At 37.5% G+C, this 17,734-nt stretch overlaps 1 protein-coding gene and 2 long non-coding RNA genes across 5 annotated transcripts; 2 read left to right on the top strand and 1 right to left on the bottom strand.

Moving 5' to 3' along the window:
- Nucleotides 1-371: 371 nt before the first annotated feature.
- On the bottom strand, nucleotides 372-8,907 carry LOC131324460 (mediator of RNA polymerase II transcription subunit 7a-like). Of its 3 annotated transcripts, none has more exons than XM_058356420.1 (6): nucleotides 8,669-8,907; nucleotides 5,423-5,575; nucleotides 2,731-2,800; nucleotides 1,478-1,644; nucleotides 1,286-1,359; nucleotides 372-644 (listed from the first exon to the last, which is right to left on the bottom strand). In XM_058356420.1, exons 2-6 carry the CDS (start codon nucleotides 5,558-5,560, stop codon nucleotides 584-586), a joined length of 510 nt encoding a protein of 169 aa, XP_058212403.1. In that variant the 5' UTR covers nucleotides 5,561-5,575; nucleotides 8,669-8,907; the 3' UTR covers nucleotides 372-583. The 3 variants fall into 3 exon arrangements, with proteins under 3 accessions (XP_058212403.1, XP_058212404.1, XP_058212406.1); XM_058356421.1 differs by having other exon boundaries at nucleotides 5,423-5,630; nucleotides 8,669-8,876; XM_058356423.1 differs by having other exon boundaries at nucleotides 575-644; nucleotides 1,286-1,354.
- A 5,899-nt stretch (nucleotides 8,908-14,806) lies between these two features.
- Nucleotides 14,807-15,177, top strand: LOC131324458 (uncharacterized). Its single transcript, XR_009199358.1, has 3 exons — nucleotides 14,807-14,878; nucleotides 14,972-15,043; nucleotides 15,140-15,177. It is a non-coding gene; the product is annotated as an uncharacterized LOC131324458 (long non-coding RNA).
- A 360-nt stretch (nucleotides 15,178-15,537) lies between these two features.
- LOC131324459 (uncharacterized) lies at nucleotides 15,538-15,904 on the top strand. Its single transcript, XR_009199359.1, has 3 exons — nucleotides 15,538-15,605; nucleotides 15,699-15,770; nucleotides 15,867-15,904. It is a non-coding gene; the product is annotated as an uncharacterized LOC131324459 (long non-coding RNA).
- The last annotated feature ends 1,830 nt before the right edge of the window (nucleotides 15,905-17,734 follow it).

Below are 17,734 nucleotides of genomic sequence, written 5' to 3'. Positions count from 1 at the left end.
TTTCTTAGAAATTTTGTGTCTGTATTCGTGCTACATAACATGAAACTAACTGGCAAAAGCTCTAGAGACAACGTTCCTTTTTAGATTCAAAGCCAACATCCCTGAGAGAAGTCTCATCCAGTGGATGCCTCGTAATAGCACCTAGTTGCTTGCTTTTCAACTTTGGTGATGTTACAACAATGTCGTACACAACACAGTGCAAGAGTCTCATAGCAGAATCAACAAGGGTGGTACACAAGCAACCTTCCTCCCGATTGTGGATCCCAAATCTCGTGACTCGAACTGAACTTGGTTTGCCACCAACACATTTTGTGTAGGAAAAGAAAATCAGCGTAGAATATGATTAGTTGTTCCATCAGATAGCCTTTAGATAGTTAGAATCTAGATAGATAGTCTAAACATAACAACCAAAAAAATGTTTCTGGTTTTGGAACAGGCTCCACATATCCCTATAACTGGTAAACAACAGTCAAATAAGAGAGGAAGCCCTCACCACTATTTTGAAGTATAATCAGAGCTTCTGGACAATACAAAACTACGGCATAGGGTGCAAGTTTTCAAGATAGAAGTATGTATCTACAGGCTAATGGCCATCCAATGTTCCAAGAGCTTCCTTGAGCAGTTTCTGCGCTTCTTCTCTCCTCCTAGACAAAGCAAGGGAAACAACATCAATATTAGAATGAACACCACTGCCAACAGCTGAATTGGGTTATTTCTATGGAGATTTAAGGTTAAAAACTTAGCTACTAGTTACCTAAGACAGTTGCCACATTGTTCTTCTTCTTAGTTAAGAGCTTTATAGAATACATGAATCTTAAGTATCAGTTTGCCAGTGACTGCCAATGTTGGCCACCATCAAAGGATGAATTTGTTTAATTTCCAGAACAGTAGAGGATGATGATTGGGATGCCGATGATAACGTTGCAACTTGCAACATCTTCTTGAATGTACGGTTCTAATCCATCGATTGGTCCTAAAGCTTTGTCGCCACACATCTAATCTATGTTACATATATTTCAGTCTGGTTGTCTGATGTACGTTTGAGATGAAAAGAAATGTTGGATGCGCCAAATTCCATGTCAAGGGCACGGGACCAATATGTTTGTATTTCCTGGTATATTTCTTTCACGCGCTAGGATATTTAGATTTTACAAGGTGCTTTAGCTAAACTGCAGAAGCAAATAAGCATTTCCAAGACAACATTTTCAAATGTTACATAACCTAAAGTTAAAGATTTCATTTCAATGACTCTCTGAAAGCCTCAATAAGAGTAATGGAACCATACCGCTTAATATCCTCCACAGCTTGTTTACGACGCTGTATCTGAGATTCTAGTAGGTGAATTAGAGTTGCTCTGCCCTGCAGAAAGAGAATTCATGAAAAAGGCAGGAAAGCGAGGTAAAGGAACTGAAAACTACACAGTGAACTGGAGTGAATTCATGCCAAGAACCAATGAAGAATTTTAGGAAAATTCTACCTGGTGAGGACGCAGTGAATTCAAAAGGTGATGTAAGTTCTTGAATATCAGAGAAATGTCTTCTACCCTCCTCGCATATTGAGATGGCCGCTCTACAAGAACATCAGCAAGCTCCAAAATATGCAGCTGGGGATCTCTGTTAAGAGATCTCAGTTCGTTCTTGAAATCTGAGAGAGACCGGAATGTTCATGTAATACACCAAAGGTAAGGGATGCTAATGAATAGGTTGTCGATGATGTTCCAAGAATAACAAGATGACAACCTTGCATGCTTCAAAAGATAATAAAATGAAATGTTGCCAAATAGCATATAAGATCTCAATTTAATCTTTTCTCACTTTGCCTCTTGCACAGCATAAACTTGAAACGCAGCCTCATACATAAAAAGTCGTCATCCCAGCTTAAAGAATACAACTTTTTAATTCCCCAGTACCACAATTCAAACACACTCTCACCCAGGTTGCCCTACTTCCCACAAAGATGGATCAAATATTTGGAACAATATACTTGGAAGCCTCTTGAAGTAATAGGATCCAAATATTACTTGCTCTGTAACTTCAGGATCGAAAAATCTATTATTATTGTTTTCTTAATAGAAAAATATATATTCATCATCCAAAGACAGATCTCTTTATAAACTCATCACTGCACAAGTTGAAAGAAAGGGCATTCATCATAGCTAGATCTCAACAATCAAGGGTGATAGGAGTAATAAACCGAGACGAAACCTCTTTGAATTATTTGCACAAAGTGACTAAGCTTGAATTTTTTTTTTTTGGGGCAATTGGCAGCCCAAGCTTTCACTACTGTGCCAAGCAAAGCAACTACCCTGAAACAGGGTTAATAAGCGACCAAAGCTTGCGGAACAAAGTATTTGTTAGCAAGCCATCATCAACATGCTCACAAACAAAATGATAAAAATGTATTCAAGAAAAAGAACCCTATCAACAAAGTTTCAAGAGAATGAGATTTTCTCTATCACTAATGATCCCGAAAAAGAACCTTTATTGGAAATATAAACAAAGAACACAGTTTCATAAGACATTACTAACACTCACAGGGTACTAGGAATCGAAGATATATCCTTTGTCATACATACAAAGGAAGCAGACATCTACTCTTGAGTTTCAAAAATCAGGAAACTTTAAAGAATTAATTTGACATCATATGACAGGTCACACGACAATATACCTGCAGGGAAGCAACATATAACAAAATTCTTAGCTACATGAATTTGAAGAAGTGGAAACATACCAATATTAGGTCCCATAGGATACAACTGGCGGACTCCTTGTTCTTCCAAGCTTGGAAGCACATCATCCGTCTGCATCCAAAATGCAAACATATTTTTTGGTCAAAGGTAGGTGCCCTACTGGAAGGATTATTTTCATCAAAAATTCGGAACAAAGGTAGATTAACTTGACAGGTAAAGGTTGTCCAAGCCACGTCAACAGACGTGACATAACAATATAAACAATCCAATCTTAAAAGCTTAGATCCATTTTTCTCAAAATGATTACGTTTATTGACTTAATGAGTCTCCTTCGAAAAGGATTTCCCCACAATGGTCTTAAGGAAATCCAAACCTGGAGGAAAGTGCAAATATAAACCGATCCTTTCACAAAAATCACAGCAATCAAGAAGTAACTTGATTTCTGTTCCTAAATCTGTTGTCTATAAAGCTTCAGATAACTGTGCAGAAAACATGAATACACATCATCTTACTATTGTCCTTAGTCCTGAGAGAATTACCTTTTTGAAAACATGTAACCAGGGTTGTCTAAAAATGATTTATTTTCTTAAAAAGTTTTATAGAAATGGTTTCCAAATTTGTCAGCCAAAGTGGATTTCAAAAACTATTCAGGACTGGAATTGGTTATTTGTCAGCTCAAAATACGCTTATTTGAATAGCTCTAACTTCTAACACAATCCTCTTGTAGACTCAAGTTGGGTTTGAAAAATCAGTGGGAATCCCCGTACCACTCATTTCCTGTGGCTTACTCTCAGGCCTGGCCCAAGGGCAACGCCTGGGGCTCAAAATTTTGGCCCAAAAGGAGGGGCCCCTGTTGAGAGTAGTTATATATATTATTTGTTCACAATATGAATTGTAAATGTCTTCTTGGTTTGCTGGGGTTCGACTCCCGCCCTGCACTTCTTTATTAAGTTTTCATTTGTCAAAAATCAAGGCCATGAGGGAATTCTGTTGATGCCAGGTTTTGAACTTGGGTCACAGAGAAAACAAAGGAACACCCAAAGCACTGAACCATAGCATATTCTGTGTGAAATGTGGTCTAATTTTTTTATATATAGAAACTATCTCTTATTATATTGTAATTGTTAAAGAATTTAAGGCCCCACCTGATGATTTGGCCTAGGGCCTCCAAATACCTTGGGCCGGCCCTACTTACTCTTCAAGAACAACTCATACGTAAGCCATTGAATGGGAAGTGGTAATGGGAGACAGGAGATGTATCAAAACTGGAAACTGGGTGTTCACTGGATGGATTCCGCCCAAAGCAGCATTTTTTAAGCTTAATACCGATGGCGCAGTGAAGGTCATACGGGATGATAACAGTCAATGAGTTGTTCTCACCACCAGCATCCAAGCTGAACTTTGGGGACTCCATGATGAGTTACAACTTGCCTTAGACCTTGGCATACAAAACCAGAAAGTGGAGACGGATGTGCAGCTGGTTGTACTTCTTGTTACCAATGATATCTCCTCTCTGCATCACCTTAATTGTTCTGTCACATGACTGCAGGTCTCTTATGCAGAAGTTGCAAATGGAAACGGTGAAGCATATTTACCATGAGGGCAATGCTTGTGCGGACAGATTGGCAGCAGAAGGGCTGCATTCAGGAGTTGGGCCCCCTATTTTTTGTAATAGGCCTAATTGTATAACTAATTTACTTATGGATAATGCTCAAGGGCTTTTTCACCCCCGTTTCGTAAGAACTCTTAGAGTAAACCCAGTCCACAACCTGATGTACGCTCAAGGGTTGATGTACGCAACCTTACCCTTGCAAGCAGAGAGGCTGTTTCCGCGACTCAAACCCGTGACCTCCAGGTCACAATGGAGCAACTTTACCATTTTGTAAGAAATCTTAATCTAATCCATTTCTACCAAAAAAATATTATTCTGGAAGCAACTCTTAAAACGGTGACCAAATGAGAAAAAGTTTCAGAAAATCATTCATCTTCAGCTTTAGGGGCCACAAAATCATATCGACAAAACAAGGATTCAATATGAACCTCAAATTGTTAACACCAATTAACGAACACCGATGACATTCAAACAGGGATGGATGCAGAAATTCAAGGTTGGGTTGGCGAACATAATTTATTTGTTTTTTATCACATATGAAAGCCGATATTCTTTTTGCCAGTACAAGTTGTAAAAGGATTATCATATATATTTTCGATCAACCTATTCAATGACTAAGATAAAATCATCTCTAATTCTAACCGCATACAATCTTGCGCACCCCTATCCAATTTAGAAGGCAGAATAGGTTGAATAGCATCACAAACAAAAAGTCTAGGTTGGCCAAGACTTGGATTGTTCGAAACGATGTTGGTTGAGCGAACTTAAGGGCTGTCGCCCAGGCTCATCCGCCACTCTCCTTCCTTGCATTCAAAGAGAGACATAACCCATTTCATGCATTATCATGAACTAGCATATCCAAACAACTACTCCAACTTCAGGGTCCCCGAATTAGGGTGCGTTTTTGCTCAACTAAATAGACTAAAGTTCATGTTTTTTTCTAGATACCATTTAGCACAGACAACTTGACTATTGTCATTAAATTGTCATCCATTTAGTTTAGTGCAAAACATACCCTTAGTCGAGGTGCGCAAGTTGGCCTGGACATCCGGTTATCAAAAAGAAAAAGAAAAAAAAACAACTCCAACTAAAATGGAACGAGAAAAGGGGTAGAAGCTCACTGTGTAATTGGCACCAAAGAGGACGTAAGTGCCTTCAATAGGAGGCGGCGGCTCCGGAGCTGAGTTAGGGTTTTGAATGTAGTCCTTGTACAACTTGTAATATGGTGGTGGAGGCGGGTAAGTAGCTGTAGCCGCCATTGGAAATCACAAACCCTAACGTAAGAACAATCGCACGAATCAGAGCAAAGCAAAGTGACTTCGAAACGATCTGCGGAGAGAGAGAGAGAGAGAGAGAGAGAGAGAGAGAGAGAGAGAGAGAGAGAGAGAGAGAGAGAGAGATGAGGTTTAAAGAATAGAGTTTTTTTTTTTTTTTCTTTTCCAAAATGGTACCAGTATTATTAAAAACCAGAAAATCAATTACAGTACTAAGGATGGTTATCCTTCCACACCGGATCCAATAATCAATTAGGAGGCCTAGCTTCCCAAGAAATAAAGTGTTGAAGAATGGAAAAAAGGAACTGTTAGGGTAAATTACACTGGTCTCCTGAGGTTTGGGATTAATACACTTACAGCAAGAAAGGAGGGGTTTTTTCATGGCAGATACAATTTACTATACATTGTACTCCCTCCGTTTTAGTTTGTTAATCTTTATATTAGAGTTCTGTCATTGTTAAATTGTTTATATTTCTCAATCTATGAAGTTTAATTCATTTTAACTTTAAAAAAAAAATAGATTTTATGATTCACTAGCTGGCACATATACCAAATGTCAATTTGCTTAAACCAACACCACCTGTATATTATCTACTTTGAAAGAAACAGAAACAACAGACTCAAGGGATTTTATGACTGCCATTAAAAATAGATTTTATGATTATAGTGCTCATGTTGGGGTGTGGGATGGGGAACACAAGTGAAATTGGGAGGGCCAGCCCTAAATATTTGCTTCCTTTAACACAACCTGATGGTTTTTGTTCTAAATGCTTGATGGCCCATTTTTTTCACCAAACCTACATAGCTACTATCAAAATTATGAAGCTACTTGCACATGTGTTCACCCATAACAGATCAACTGTTTCAGTTATTGCTAATGCTTAAACAAGTGCTCACCAATAGCAGAATTACATCAAAATACAAACAAGCACAAGGAACACCTCAATGAATCAGTGACACTCACCAATAAACAAAAGAAGGAATTTGACCATACATAGATAATGTGTCCATTGAACAAAAACAAAGACACTTAGACATGTCAATCTCCCTGCATTTTTTTATAGCAAGAGCATTTCATAAACTATATGGCTTTTCCACACAAAACTAACAAACTCAAATGAACCCAAAACATCAATGGAAACCAAAAAAGACTCAATTCAAGCATTGCAAAGTTAGAAGTGACCCTATCAAACATCAATGTAAAACCCAATCATTATCAATGTAGTTCACGGTAAGAGCTAAATATCCGTCACTAGTTAGGGATGACCATAAATCTGAAGTTAGGCATATCCTACTTGGAATGGATGCTAATGTGCGTTTCAATAGTTAGAAGTTAATTTGCAATTTTCTAGATGTTTGAAGAAGTCTTGTAGAAAGGTCTAGAATTTGTTAAAGTTAACTAAGTCTTATCTAGAAGTAGGAAGGTCACGAGTTAGTCCTATCTAGATTGAGTCACTTGAAGTTGGAAGGACAAGAGTTAATCTTATCTAGTTATATCAGCAAGTATAAATAGGAGATCCTAATGTAATCTTTGGAAGCAAGTACCCAAGAATAAAATTTAAAAAAAATACTTCTCCTTGCTGCACCTAAGTACTAGTAAATCTTGGGCTAATCCCTCCATAGCTTTTCTTGCACTCTTAGTTGCAGGAAACTCCTAAAATGGAGCCGCTCCCTCCTTGGGAGCCCGCTTTTGCGCTCCCAACTAAGGAGCTTGACGGGAACCCGCTCCCATTGAGATAAGAGCTCGCTCCTTACAAAGATGGGAACTTTTGTATGATCTTTGTATAGGAAAACAGGGATTTGTCGCTTGGCTTTATTCATTGATCTTCAATAAACACATGATATCTAGCCCAAGTCAAGAAATCTTGAAAAGAAAATCATATATTGTAACACTAGCCCATTTCTTACATTTATGGCGGACTTGACCCATATTTTTACTTCTTAAAATGATTGTACTTTCAAAGTGAATACTCTATTCTACATTATTTTTATAATATATGTACACGCTACTCTCACGCTCCCAACCTTGGGCGCTTCTGTATTCACCCGCTCCTGCTCCCGCACCCACTTCCGCTACCACCCCCGCTCCTGCTTCGTGCAACTAAGGTTGCGCTAACATAAATTGCACCCTTTCAAATACCTTTAATACATCAGCCTTTGTTGTATTTCTTGATACCAATTTCACACTTGGATTTAGAAAGGAATGCAAATCCCTAACTCCTTCATGTTCCACAAACATAAGAGGGTAATTGTGCTTAATTCTTGTCATCGCCATTTTCTCCTGATCTGTGTCCATAAAAGGAAGAAAGTCACGGGGTTCTTTGTTAGGACAATTAACCATATGTCAGTAACAAATTTGATGTGCCCGCACCACCAACAACATACTTTTGCCCACACTTATTGCACTTGGCCTTTTTTCCCATCATCACTGGTAGGCAAAGTATCAAATTCATTCCATGCCATAGAAGTGGGCCTCTTAGTACGTTTTACAGTAGACGAAGAGCCTTGCTCGATGTTTTCATCAAAATGGTTTTCCATTTTAAGTGTCCTAGACTCCTAATACAAAAACACAAATTTAAACTCTAGAAGAAAGCTCAAATTACAGCAATACTCCATACCAAAAAATGACCAAGAAAAAATTCAGCAAGAAAATAATTTATATCAAATTGTAAGTTACATAAAGAAATCCAATCATTGACTAGTGTGGATATGACATAAATCAAGGATGAAAAATCGGTAATCAAGGCATTTAGAGAATATGAAACGAAATTAACAACAAAATTATGCTATGGAGGTCTACCTAAACAGACCTAAACATGGAGTTGTTTAAGTCAAATGAAATTCTTGGTTTCATACCTAGTTGCTTATACAAATGTATCCTTTCTTCAATTCAAATTCCTAGTTAGACCAGAATCTTAAAGAATGGTGGCTTCGGGGAGAAACACATGCGAATTACACACATTTGAAGGATTTTCATCAAACATGTATTAGGCAACAGAAAACTGGTACATATAACCTATCTAATGTTGGGTATAGCTTCTATAGCATGTAAAATCACATTCACGGATGAAAAAGAAACTAAGGGATAAGTACCTGAAGTGTTCGACAAATGAGAGAGAGAACGAACGCCAACCCCTACTGTCAAAATCAAACCTCGCGTCAACGTAGCTAGGATTTTGTCAGGAGATAGAGGAAGAGAGAGTCGATCGAGAGAGTGTGTGTGTGTTGCTCGATTGCTAGAGAGGAATCGTCGACTGTGAAAAGCAGCTAGCATTGACGGTTTCTCAAGGAGAGAGACTTTTATTCACAGAGGGTTGTTAACAAAGCCGTGTAATCGCGGCCGTTTATTCGCCGAAATTAATAGTTGTGATTCGTTTTTAATTTTGATCAATTATAATTATTTTTTATCGGTCAAAATTGATTTTCAATTCGAACTATTCAAAATATTTTTGAACGGCCGCGATTTGACTCCGTAATTATTTATTTACAGAATCCTCCATAAATAAGTTTTTTTTGTTCTCAAAGATGGATTTATTAAGTTAGCCCAATTAAAAACCACATTTGGATATGAGTGGATTTGGACGGATTATAAATTGATGGGTGGGGTCATGAAGCTGGATCCAAATTTCCACCTCTAATTTTAAGACTTCGTTTGATAGAATTAATAGAGATTTATCAAACAACATTTAAATCGTTTATAAAAGTTGTATTATCAATTCAATTCTTCTACTACCATACCCAATCATACACTCATACTCATAATAAGGGTAGAGCCCGCACATACTACACACTCAGTGTGTATGGAGCCCCACCTTTATCGTGAGTGAATGTGTGCAAATGGGTATGTAAATGGGTGTGATGTTAGAATTATTGTTATTATCAATTACGAGGTGAACCTCATTGAATGCGTGTCCTTTCATCGAACTTGAAAGGGAAAAGTAAAACGGATGTCTCTTATCGGCCCATAGATTTAACGATGACTTGAAAGGGGTTCCTTGCTTAATGTTCGAAACCTCGAAGACACATGCACCTTTTTTACAGGGTCACCTTACGTCCTTAAACCGATTAGAAGACATAATAATTTTTTTAGGAGAGTGATTTTGGCACTCCCCTTTTTACTAACCACACTCCCCTTTTGGTTTTTAGTTTGTGAAATTATCAAAATATCTTTCAACTTTTTCATATTTCCTTTTTTTTTTTGGTTATCAAAATGAAATGGTTTTCACAAAGTTGAAAATATTTTGGTAATTTCACACACTAAAAACAAAAAAGGGAAGTATGGTTAAAAAAATTAGGGTATGACTGTTTTGTACGAGAGTTTAGAAAAAACAAGTCAATTTGACGGGGATTTTGCTTTGAAATAGTAAAACATAGAGTTTAACGTTTTAATACTTTATTTTGTACTACCGCATGCCTTTGCCTGAAAGCACCATTCGAAAAATATGGTATTCGCTATGCCTTTGAGTGTCCTAAATGTGAGCGAATCATCCATACCTTAAGGTCCGGCAGTACTTGATATTGAGTTTAGAACAACTAAATCATTCAAAATCAGTTACGTACCGGTTATAAGGCATTTGTAAATCCTAACCATCAATCGTCCGCAATAACCGCAATTTTCCAACACCACATTCAGACATATGATTCACATTCAGACATATGATTTTTCATTGCTCGTCACCGTGGACGGGTCACCGGTTTAACCGTTGTGTGAACCGGAATCGAACTGTGACCTCATAATTACCTCATTAGTATATGAAAAATTATAAATAAATTGAAGACATTGGTGGTGTTCAATTTGAAAAATTAGTTCTACATCTGTGAATTGTGACAACTCCCAAAGAGTCCCACATCGACTAGTTTTGAGGGGAGAAGGTACATTTAGGCCTTTATAAAGTTGCTTCTAGCTGAAGAGCAGGTTCTTGAGACAATTTTTAATAAATAAGCCGGTTCTCCAAATTAGACGGTTTCGTTACCAATTCGGATCGGAGTAGGCGGCGGTTGACGGATTTTTCGGTTGGACCGGCTGGTTCGGGCTTGGTTTTAAAACCAATTCGGACCGGTTGGACCGGCTGGTTCGGGCTTGGTTTTAAAACCAATTCGGATCGGAGTAGGCGGCGGTTGACGGATTTTCCGGTTGGACCGGCTGGTTCGGGCTTGGTTTTAAAACCAATTCGGATCGGAGTAGGCGGCGGTTGACGGATTTTCCGGTTGGACTGGCTGGTTCGGGCTGGGTTTTAAAACATTATGTTGCGGTTTCGCAGGTGAGGGGTAGGGGTAGAGGTGGTATTTATAAAGGAGTTTGGAGGGAGAAGAAAGGAGAGGAGAGATGGCCGGAGGTGGTGGTGGTCTGCTGAAAACTGATGAAATGTGGCTGAAAACTGATGAAATATTGAGGATAAAAATGCTAATCATGGTTAAAGGGGTGGGCTAAAGATTTTTTTTTTCCCACCAATGACCAGTTCTATGGGTACCAAGTTTTTTTGTTAGGCCTTAGTTATATATTTTAATGGTTTTAGTTATACTTCAACTGGTTCGGTCATGCTATTTTTTACGGTGTCCCCCAAAAAGTGGGTAGACAACGAAACATCTCCCCTAGATTAATTAACCAAGTTTGAGTGATTTAGATAATTGATGTAAGATAAAGTCTAACATTCCCACTCATGTGAAGCCAGATGCACGTGAAGGTGCAAATTGAGGAGATTAGGAGAGTTGACTCAGGCAACCTCATGTGCAACCCGGATATGTGGAAGTATGAATTGATGAGGTAAAGCAATTGACTCGGGCGATGGAGACTTAACCACGTGAGGTGAGACCATCTAATACCTAGTTCTGACACCATGTTAGATTCCTTGGAAGGGTTCCAACCTAAAATCAACCGACTTTAAGTGGAGTAGCCTCTAAATTAATTAACAAATCTTGGATGGTTTAGACTGATGGATTGGACAAATCCTTTGAGTTTATAGTGAAGTGCAGAAAGTTATGACTAGATCTTCTTTTAAAAAAATGGTTTTGACCAGTAAAACCCTGCCTTCATGTTGGGTCATGTCCCAAGGGTTTAAAATATGATCTGAATCCATCTTTATGGAGTTCATCCAATAGAATACATATCATTTTAAAAATAAACTGGGGGACTTACGGTTTGGTCGGAGGGAGAGAGAGAGAGAGTCGACAGAGGGAGTTGAAAGAGGGATGTGGTGGGTCGATTGAAGAGAGAGTCGCGAGAGAGAAGGGGACTGAGGGAGAGTGAGATGGTGCCGCTAGGGTTCCCAACTCAGCATGTTTCAAATTTTGGAAATCAATTTAAGTAAAATTTTACCAAAATGCCGTTAATGATAGCCCTTGGATGGATTAGGTATTTACCAAAATGCCTTTTGTAGGATGAAGGGTAGAGATTTATGCAGGCATGAGGATAAATCTAGAGCGATGGTTATTTTTTGGATTCAAACACAACATGAAATATTTATCCCAACAAGACTGACTAAAAATCTCAAGGTCGAAACCGTTAGAGCATCTACTCCACCACTAAAAGCCCAAGATTACATGAAATATTTATCCAAATCTACCATGAAAATTGGGTCTCCATAATCTAAAACATTCCATTTATTATCATGAAATATTTTTACAAATTACCATTAAAAGTGAATCTTAAGAATCATAACCATTTATCTAAACAAAACCCAAGTAAATTTATTGAGCAAGTACCACCGAAACCCAAAACTTCACAAACTGTGGTTACTATGTACATGAAGTATTATACATAATTCTTAGCAAGGGGCACTAATTAATATTGAGCTCAATTATTTGTTGTGGACTTCAATGTAGTTAGTTAATTTGATAGTTGGTTAAGTGTGTTTAGTCTGTTAATGTCAGGGTTTCTTGAGCTAGCCTGTGTGTTGAGCTGGCCGCCGGCCTTCTTGTATATAAGCTTTGTAACAGGGGCTTCTTGATCTCAGCTGAGAAATATACGAAATACAACTTCTCTTTCTTCTCTTCTCTTTCTTTGTTTTTAGTTCTTGATTCTTAGTTGTTTCTCTACGTAATTTGTTTGTTCCACTACAGTGCCTCTTCACCACCCTATTTCTCTATCTCTATCTGAAAACATGGCGTGTGGTGGCTTTGTATCCGGTTCAGGTACCGAAAAAGCATATTCGGACAAGCTCGCTCGGAATGTCGTTGTCACATGTATCGTTGCGTCCATGGGCGGGTTTATCTTCGGCTATGATATTGGAATGTTAGATAATCAAAATGCCAATCACAAAACCTCCCACTTTTAAACCATTTCTTATACACAAAACCTCCAGTATTCTCCATGTAGGAATTCTACACAGAAAATAGATAGAGAAATAGGACGTATCATTTTTTAAAAACAAATCTAGCTTTTCTGCAATTTTGTTTTTAGATTGTAGACCACAGGCCGCGCAACAAAAACCTACTGAAATATTTTCAATAGTTCAGATTTGCTGTTTTAGTATAAAATTCTAATAGTTTCCTGTCCGTGCTTTTTCCGTGTCTTTCTAACAGTTTTGTGTCCGTGCTTTTTCCGTGCCCTTACCACATTTTCTAAAACAACACATCAACCATACCCATCTAGAGTGAATGGCGACACTAGGGATGAAAGTTTTAACCGGAAAACCAAACCGACCAATCGAACAGAGCCATTTTTAACAATTTCGATCGATTTTATCAATGTGGCGGTTCAGTTCAGTTTTGAATTTTTGAAAAGTTGTAAATGTAAATCCTACCAAGTCATGCAAAGGTCCTTGGTTAATTCCTTAGTATAATGCAGTCATATCAGTGACAATGATTTTACTAGAAAGATACCAAATTTCATCCAAAACTGGGTAAATCTTGAGTGTTTGACCAGTTTTGATTTATTCAGTGGTTGTTTAGCTTTAGAATATTTACTTGACCATGTTTCTCTTTCGATCCTGATATATGCAGATGGATTGTGGATAGTGGATTGGAAGGACCAATTCCTCCTGGCATTGGTCTTTTGAAAAAATTATCTGACTTGTGAGTGAGAGCAGAACCCTCTAATTCCATAACTTTTACGCATGCTGCAATATTGTATGGTAATATGGTTGATCATATTTTCTTTTTTAAATGCAGGAGAATCAGTGATTTAAATGGTTTCCAAGCATCATCCTACTGAAAATATTTTCAATAGTTCAAATTTGTTGTTTTAGTATAAAATTCTAACAGTTTCACTGCTCGTGCTTTTCCGTGCCTTTCTAACAGTTTCGTGTCCGTGCTTTTTCCGTGCCCTTACCACGTTTTCCAAAACAACACACCAACCATACCCATCTAGAGTGATTTGCGACACTAGGGATGAAAGTTTTAACCGAAAAACCGAACCGACCAACCGAACCGAGCCATTTTTAACAGTTTCGATCGATTTTATTAATGTGGCGAATCAGTTCAGTTTTGAATTTCTGAAAAGTTGTAAATGTAAATCCTACCAAGTAATGAGAAGGTCCTTGGTTAATTCCTTAGTATAAGGCAGTCATATCGATGACAATGACTTTATTAGAAAGATATCAGATTTCATCCAAAACTGGGTAAATCTCACCAAATTGTGAGTGTTTGACCAGCTTTGATTTATTTAATGATTGTTTAGCTTTAGAATATTTACTTGACAGTGTTTCTGTTTCGATCCTGACGTATGCAGATGGATTGTGGGTAGTGGATTGGAAGGACCAATTCCTCCTGGCATTGGTCTTTTGACAAAATTATCCGACTTGCGAGTGAAAGCAGAACCCTCTAATTCCATGGCTTTTACGCATGCCACAATATTGTATGGTAATATGGTTGATCATATTTTCTTTTTTCAATGCAGGAGAATCAGTGATTTAAATGGTTTCCAAGCATCATCCTACTGAAAATATTTTCAATAGTTCAAATTTGTTGTTTTAGTATAAAATTCTAACAGTTTCAATGCTCGTGCTTTTTCCGTGCCTTTCTAACAGTTTCGTGTCTGTGCTTTTTCCGTGCCCTTACCACGTTTTCCAAAACAACACACCAACCATACCTATCTAGAGTGATTTGCGACACTAGGGATGAAAGTTTTAACCGAAAAACCGAACCGACCAACCGAACCGAGCCATTTTTAACAGTTTCGATCGATTTTATTAATGTGGCGAATCAGTTCAGTTTTGAATTTCTGAAAAGTTGTAAATGTAAATCCTACCAAGTAATGAGAAGGTCCTTGGTTAATTCCTTAGTATAAGGCAGTCATATCGATGACAATGACTTTATTAGAAAGATACCAGATTTCATCCAAAACTGGGTAAATCTCACCAAATTGTGAGTGTTTGACCATCTTTGATTTATTTAATGATTGTTTAGCTTTAGAATATTTACTTGACAGTGTTTCTGTTTCGATCTTGACGTATGCAGATGGATTGTGGGTAGTGGATTGGAAGGACCAATTCCTCCTGGCATTGGTCTGTTGACAAAATTATCCGACTTGTGAGTGAAAGCAGAACCCTCTAATTCCATGGCTTTTACGCATGCCACAATATTGTATGGTAATATGGTTGATCATATTTTCTTTTTTCAATGAAGGAGAATCAGTGATTTAAATGGTTTCCAAGCATCATCCTACTAAAAATATTTTCAATAGTTCAAATTTGTTGTTTTAGTATAAAATTCTAACAGTTTCAATGCTCGTGCTTTTTCCGTGCCTTTCTAATAGTTTCGTGTCCGTGCTTTTTCCGTGCCCTTACCACATTTTCCAAAACAACACACCAACCATACCCATCTAGAGTGATTTGCGACACTAGGGATGAAAGTTTTAACCGAAAAACCGAACCGACCAACCGAATCGAGCCATTTTTAACAGTTTCGATCGATTTTATTAATGTGGCGGTTCAATTCAGTTTTGAATTTCTGAAAAGTTGTAAATGAAATCCTACCAAGTAATGAGAAGGTCCTTGGTTAATTCCTTAGTATAAGGCGGTCATATCGATGACAATGACTTTATTAGAAAGATACCAGATTTCATCCAAAATTGGGTAAATCTCACCAAATTGTGAGTGTTTGACCAGTTTTGATTTATTTAATGATTGTTTAGATTTAGAATATTTACTTGACAGTGTTTCTGTTTCGATCTTGACGTATGCAGATGGATTGTGGGTAGTGGATTGGAAGGACCAATTCCTCCTGGCATTGGTCTTTTGACAAAATTATCCGACTTGTGAGTGAAAGCAGAACCCTCTATTTCCATGGCTTTTACGCATGCCACAATATTGTATGGTAATATGGTTGATCATATTTTCTTTTTTAAATGTAGGAGAATCAGTGATTTAAATGGTTTCCAAGCATCATCCTACTGAAAATATTTTAAATTGTTCAAATTTGCTGTTTTAGTATAAAATTCTAACAGTTTTGTGCCCGTGTTTTTTCCGTGCCTTTCTAACAGTTTCGTGTCCGTGCTTTTTCGGTGCCCTTACCACATTTTCTAAAACAACACACCAACCATACCCATCTAGAGTGATTCGCGACATTAGGGATGAAAGTTTTAACCGGAAATCCGAATTGACCAACCGAACCGAGCCAGCTTTAACAGCTTCAATCGATTTTATTAATGTGGCGGTTCAGTTCAGTTTTGAATAAAAACCAGAGTAATGCATAAGTGACATAGTTAAAATAAATTGAGCGAGCTAACATGATTTTTATTTTTATTTTTGAACTACCATATCGTAAGAGAGATTAAGGAAATTGACTATGATCTCAATTGAAAATGAGGCACCATTCCACTAAGAGCATTTGTGGGCATTTTTTTAAGGCAAAAGTACATAAACACCTCCTCAACTATAACTTTTTCTCACGAAGACCCCCTCACATTTAAAAGTGTCCATACCGACCATCTCAACTAATCTCTGTTACCCAAGTGACACCCTTCCGTCTCTAAGCCATTTGTGATGAACCCCCTCATCTATAAATCGGACAAAAATACCCTTGTTGCATTACATACATACACCCCCTCTAACCCTTCTCTTTCTTCCCTCTACAAACAGCCTCCAATCTAAACCCAAAATCAGCAAACAGATCTGAAACTTTGGTTCATATATATATACATATATAGGGGCTGGTTCCACCCACACAATTTAAATAAAAAAAACACTCCATCTCAACCATTAAAATCAATGGTTGGATTAAAACTTAAAAGGATTGTATTCTCCTTCCCCCTCTCAATCACAGGTAATCTCTCCCTCTCCATCTAAGCTATTTTCTCTCTATACCCTAACCGACTAACCACTGGTTCCAGTGACCTTTTTTTTCTCTCTCTCCTCCAATACATACACACACTCTCTCTAAATAAAAGTAAAAAAAAATAGAGATGGGAAAAGCAACGTAGCAGCTGTTGTCAGTTGCTACCACCATTCTCCTCGACTTCTCTTCTCCCACACCTTTCTCCTTTCCCTTGTCTTCTTCCCTTCTCATTTCTTATTAGCAAAATAACCACCACGGTTTTTGCGCTATTTTTTATTGTTATATACATAAGGTTCTCTTTAAAATGATTGATGCAAGGAAAAAATAAATTGTATAAAACGAAAAAAATGATTAGAACAACTGATAGAATAAGGTATAATATAAATGTTAGGGGGTCTCCGTGGAACAAAGTGATAGTTGAGGGGGTGTTTATGTACTTTTTGCCTTATAAAAAAAGGGTATCTTAGTCATTTCCTCCATTCCATTAATGGAGTTAGCATTTTTTTCGTTTTCAGTAGTTGAGGGGGTTTGTATGGGCGTTTTTAAACGTGAAAGGGTCTCCATGAGAAAAGTGATAGCTGAGGGTATGTTTATGTACTTTTCGCCTTTTTTTTAAAACTTTTTATGTTTTTCGAAGCAAGTCATTCTACTCATATATACCAACTAAAAAACTCAAAAAGCCCAAAAAACACTAAAAGTTAGCGGAACGGCTCCCGAGTTCTTGGATAAGTAATGTACGATGACTCAATTAAAAATTTTGCTTAAAAAAATGCAAGGATAAATTATTATTTTTGAATCCGTGCTAAACGTAAAGCACTATAACTGAGGTTAACATTTTGATGTTATTTTCAGTCTAAAAAAAACCTAATTTTGATTTTTTTTTTTTTGTACTTGTATGTTTTTTTTTAAAATTTTGTATGACTTAATGTAAGTGGGCAACAAAGA

Source organism: Rhododendron vialii, chromosome 4a (assembly GCF_030253575.1).
Source record: "Rhododendron vialii isolate Sample 1 chromosome 4a, ASM3025357v1".
In the NCBI taxonomy this organism is placed as follows: domain Eukaryota; kingdom Viridiplantae; phylum Streptophyta; class Magnoliopsida; order Ericales; family Ericaceae; genus Rhododendron; species Rhododendron vialii.
The sequence above is the reverse complement of the archived record's forward strand: the minus strand, read 5'-3'. Positions and strand labels throughout refer to the sequence as shown.

What these genes read in the sequence shown, in the direction of transcription:
- LOC131324460 (XM_058356420.1), bottom strand. Translation starts at nt 5,560, where the DNA reads ATGGCGGCTACAGCTACTTACCCGCCTCCACCACCATATTACAAGTTG. An exon ending in TCTTTGGTGCCAATTACACA is followed by an intron (nt 2,801 to 5,422) that starts GTGAGCTTCTAC and finishes TTTTGGATGCAG; the next exon opens with ACGGATGATGTGCTTCCAAG. An exon ending in TCCTATGGGACCTAATATTG is followed by an intron (nt 1,645 to 2,730) that starts GTATGTTTCCAC and finishes GGTCTCTCTCAG; the next exon opens with ATTTCAAGAACGAACTGAGA.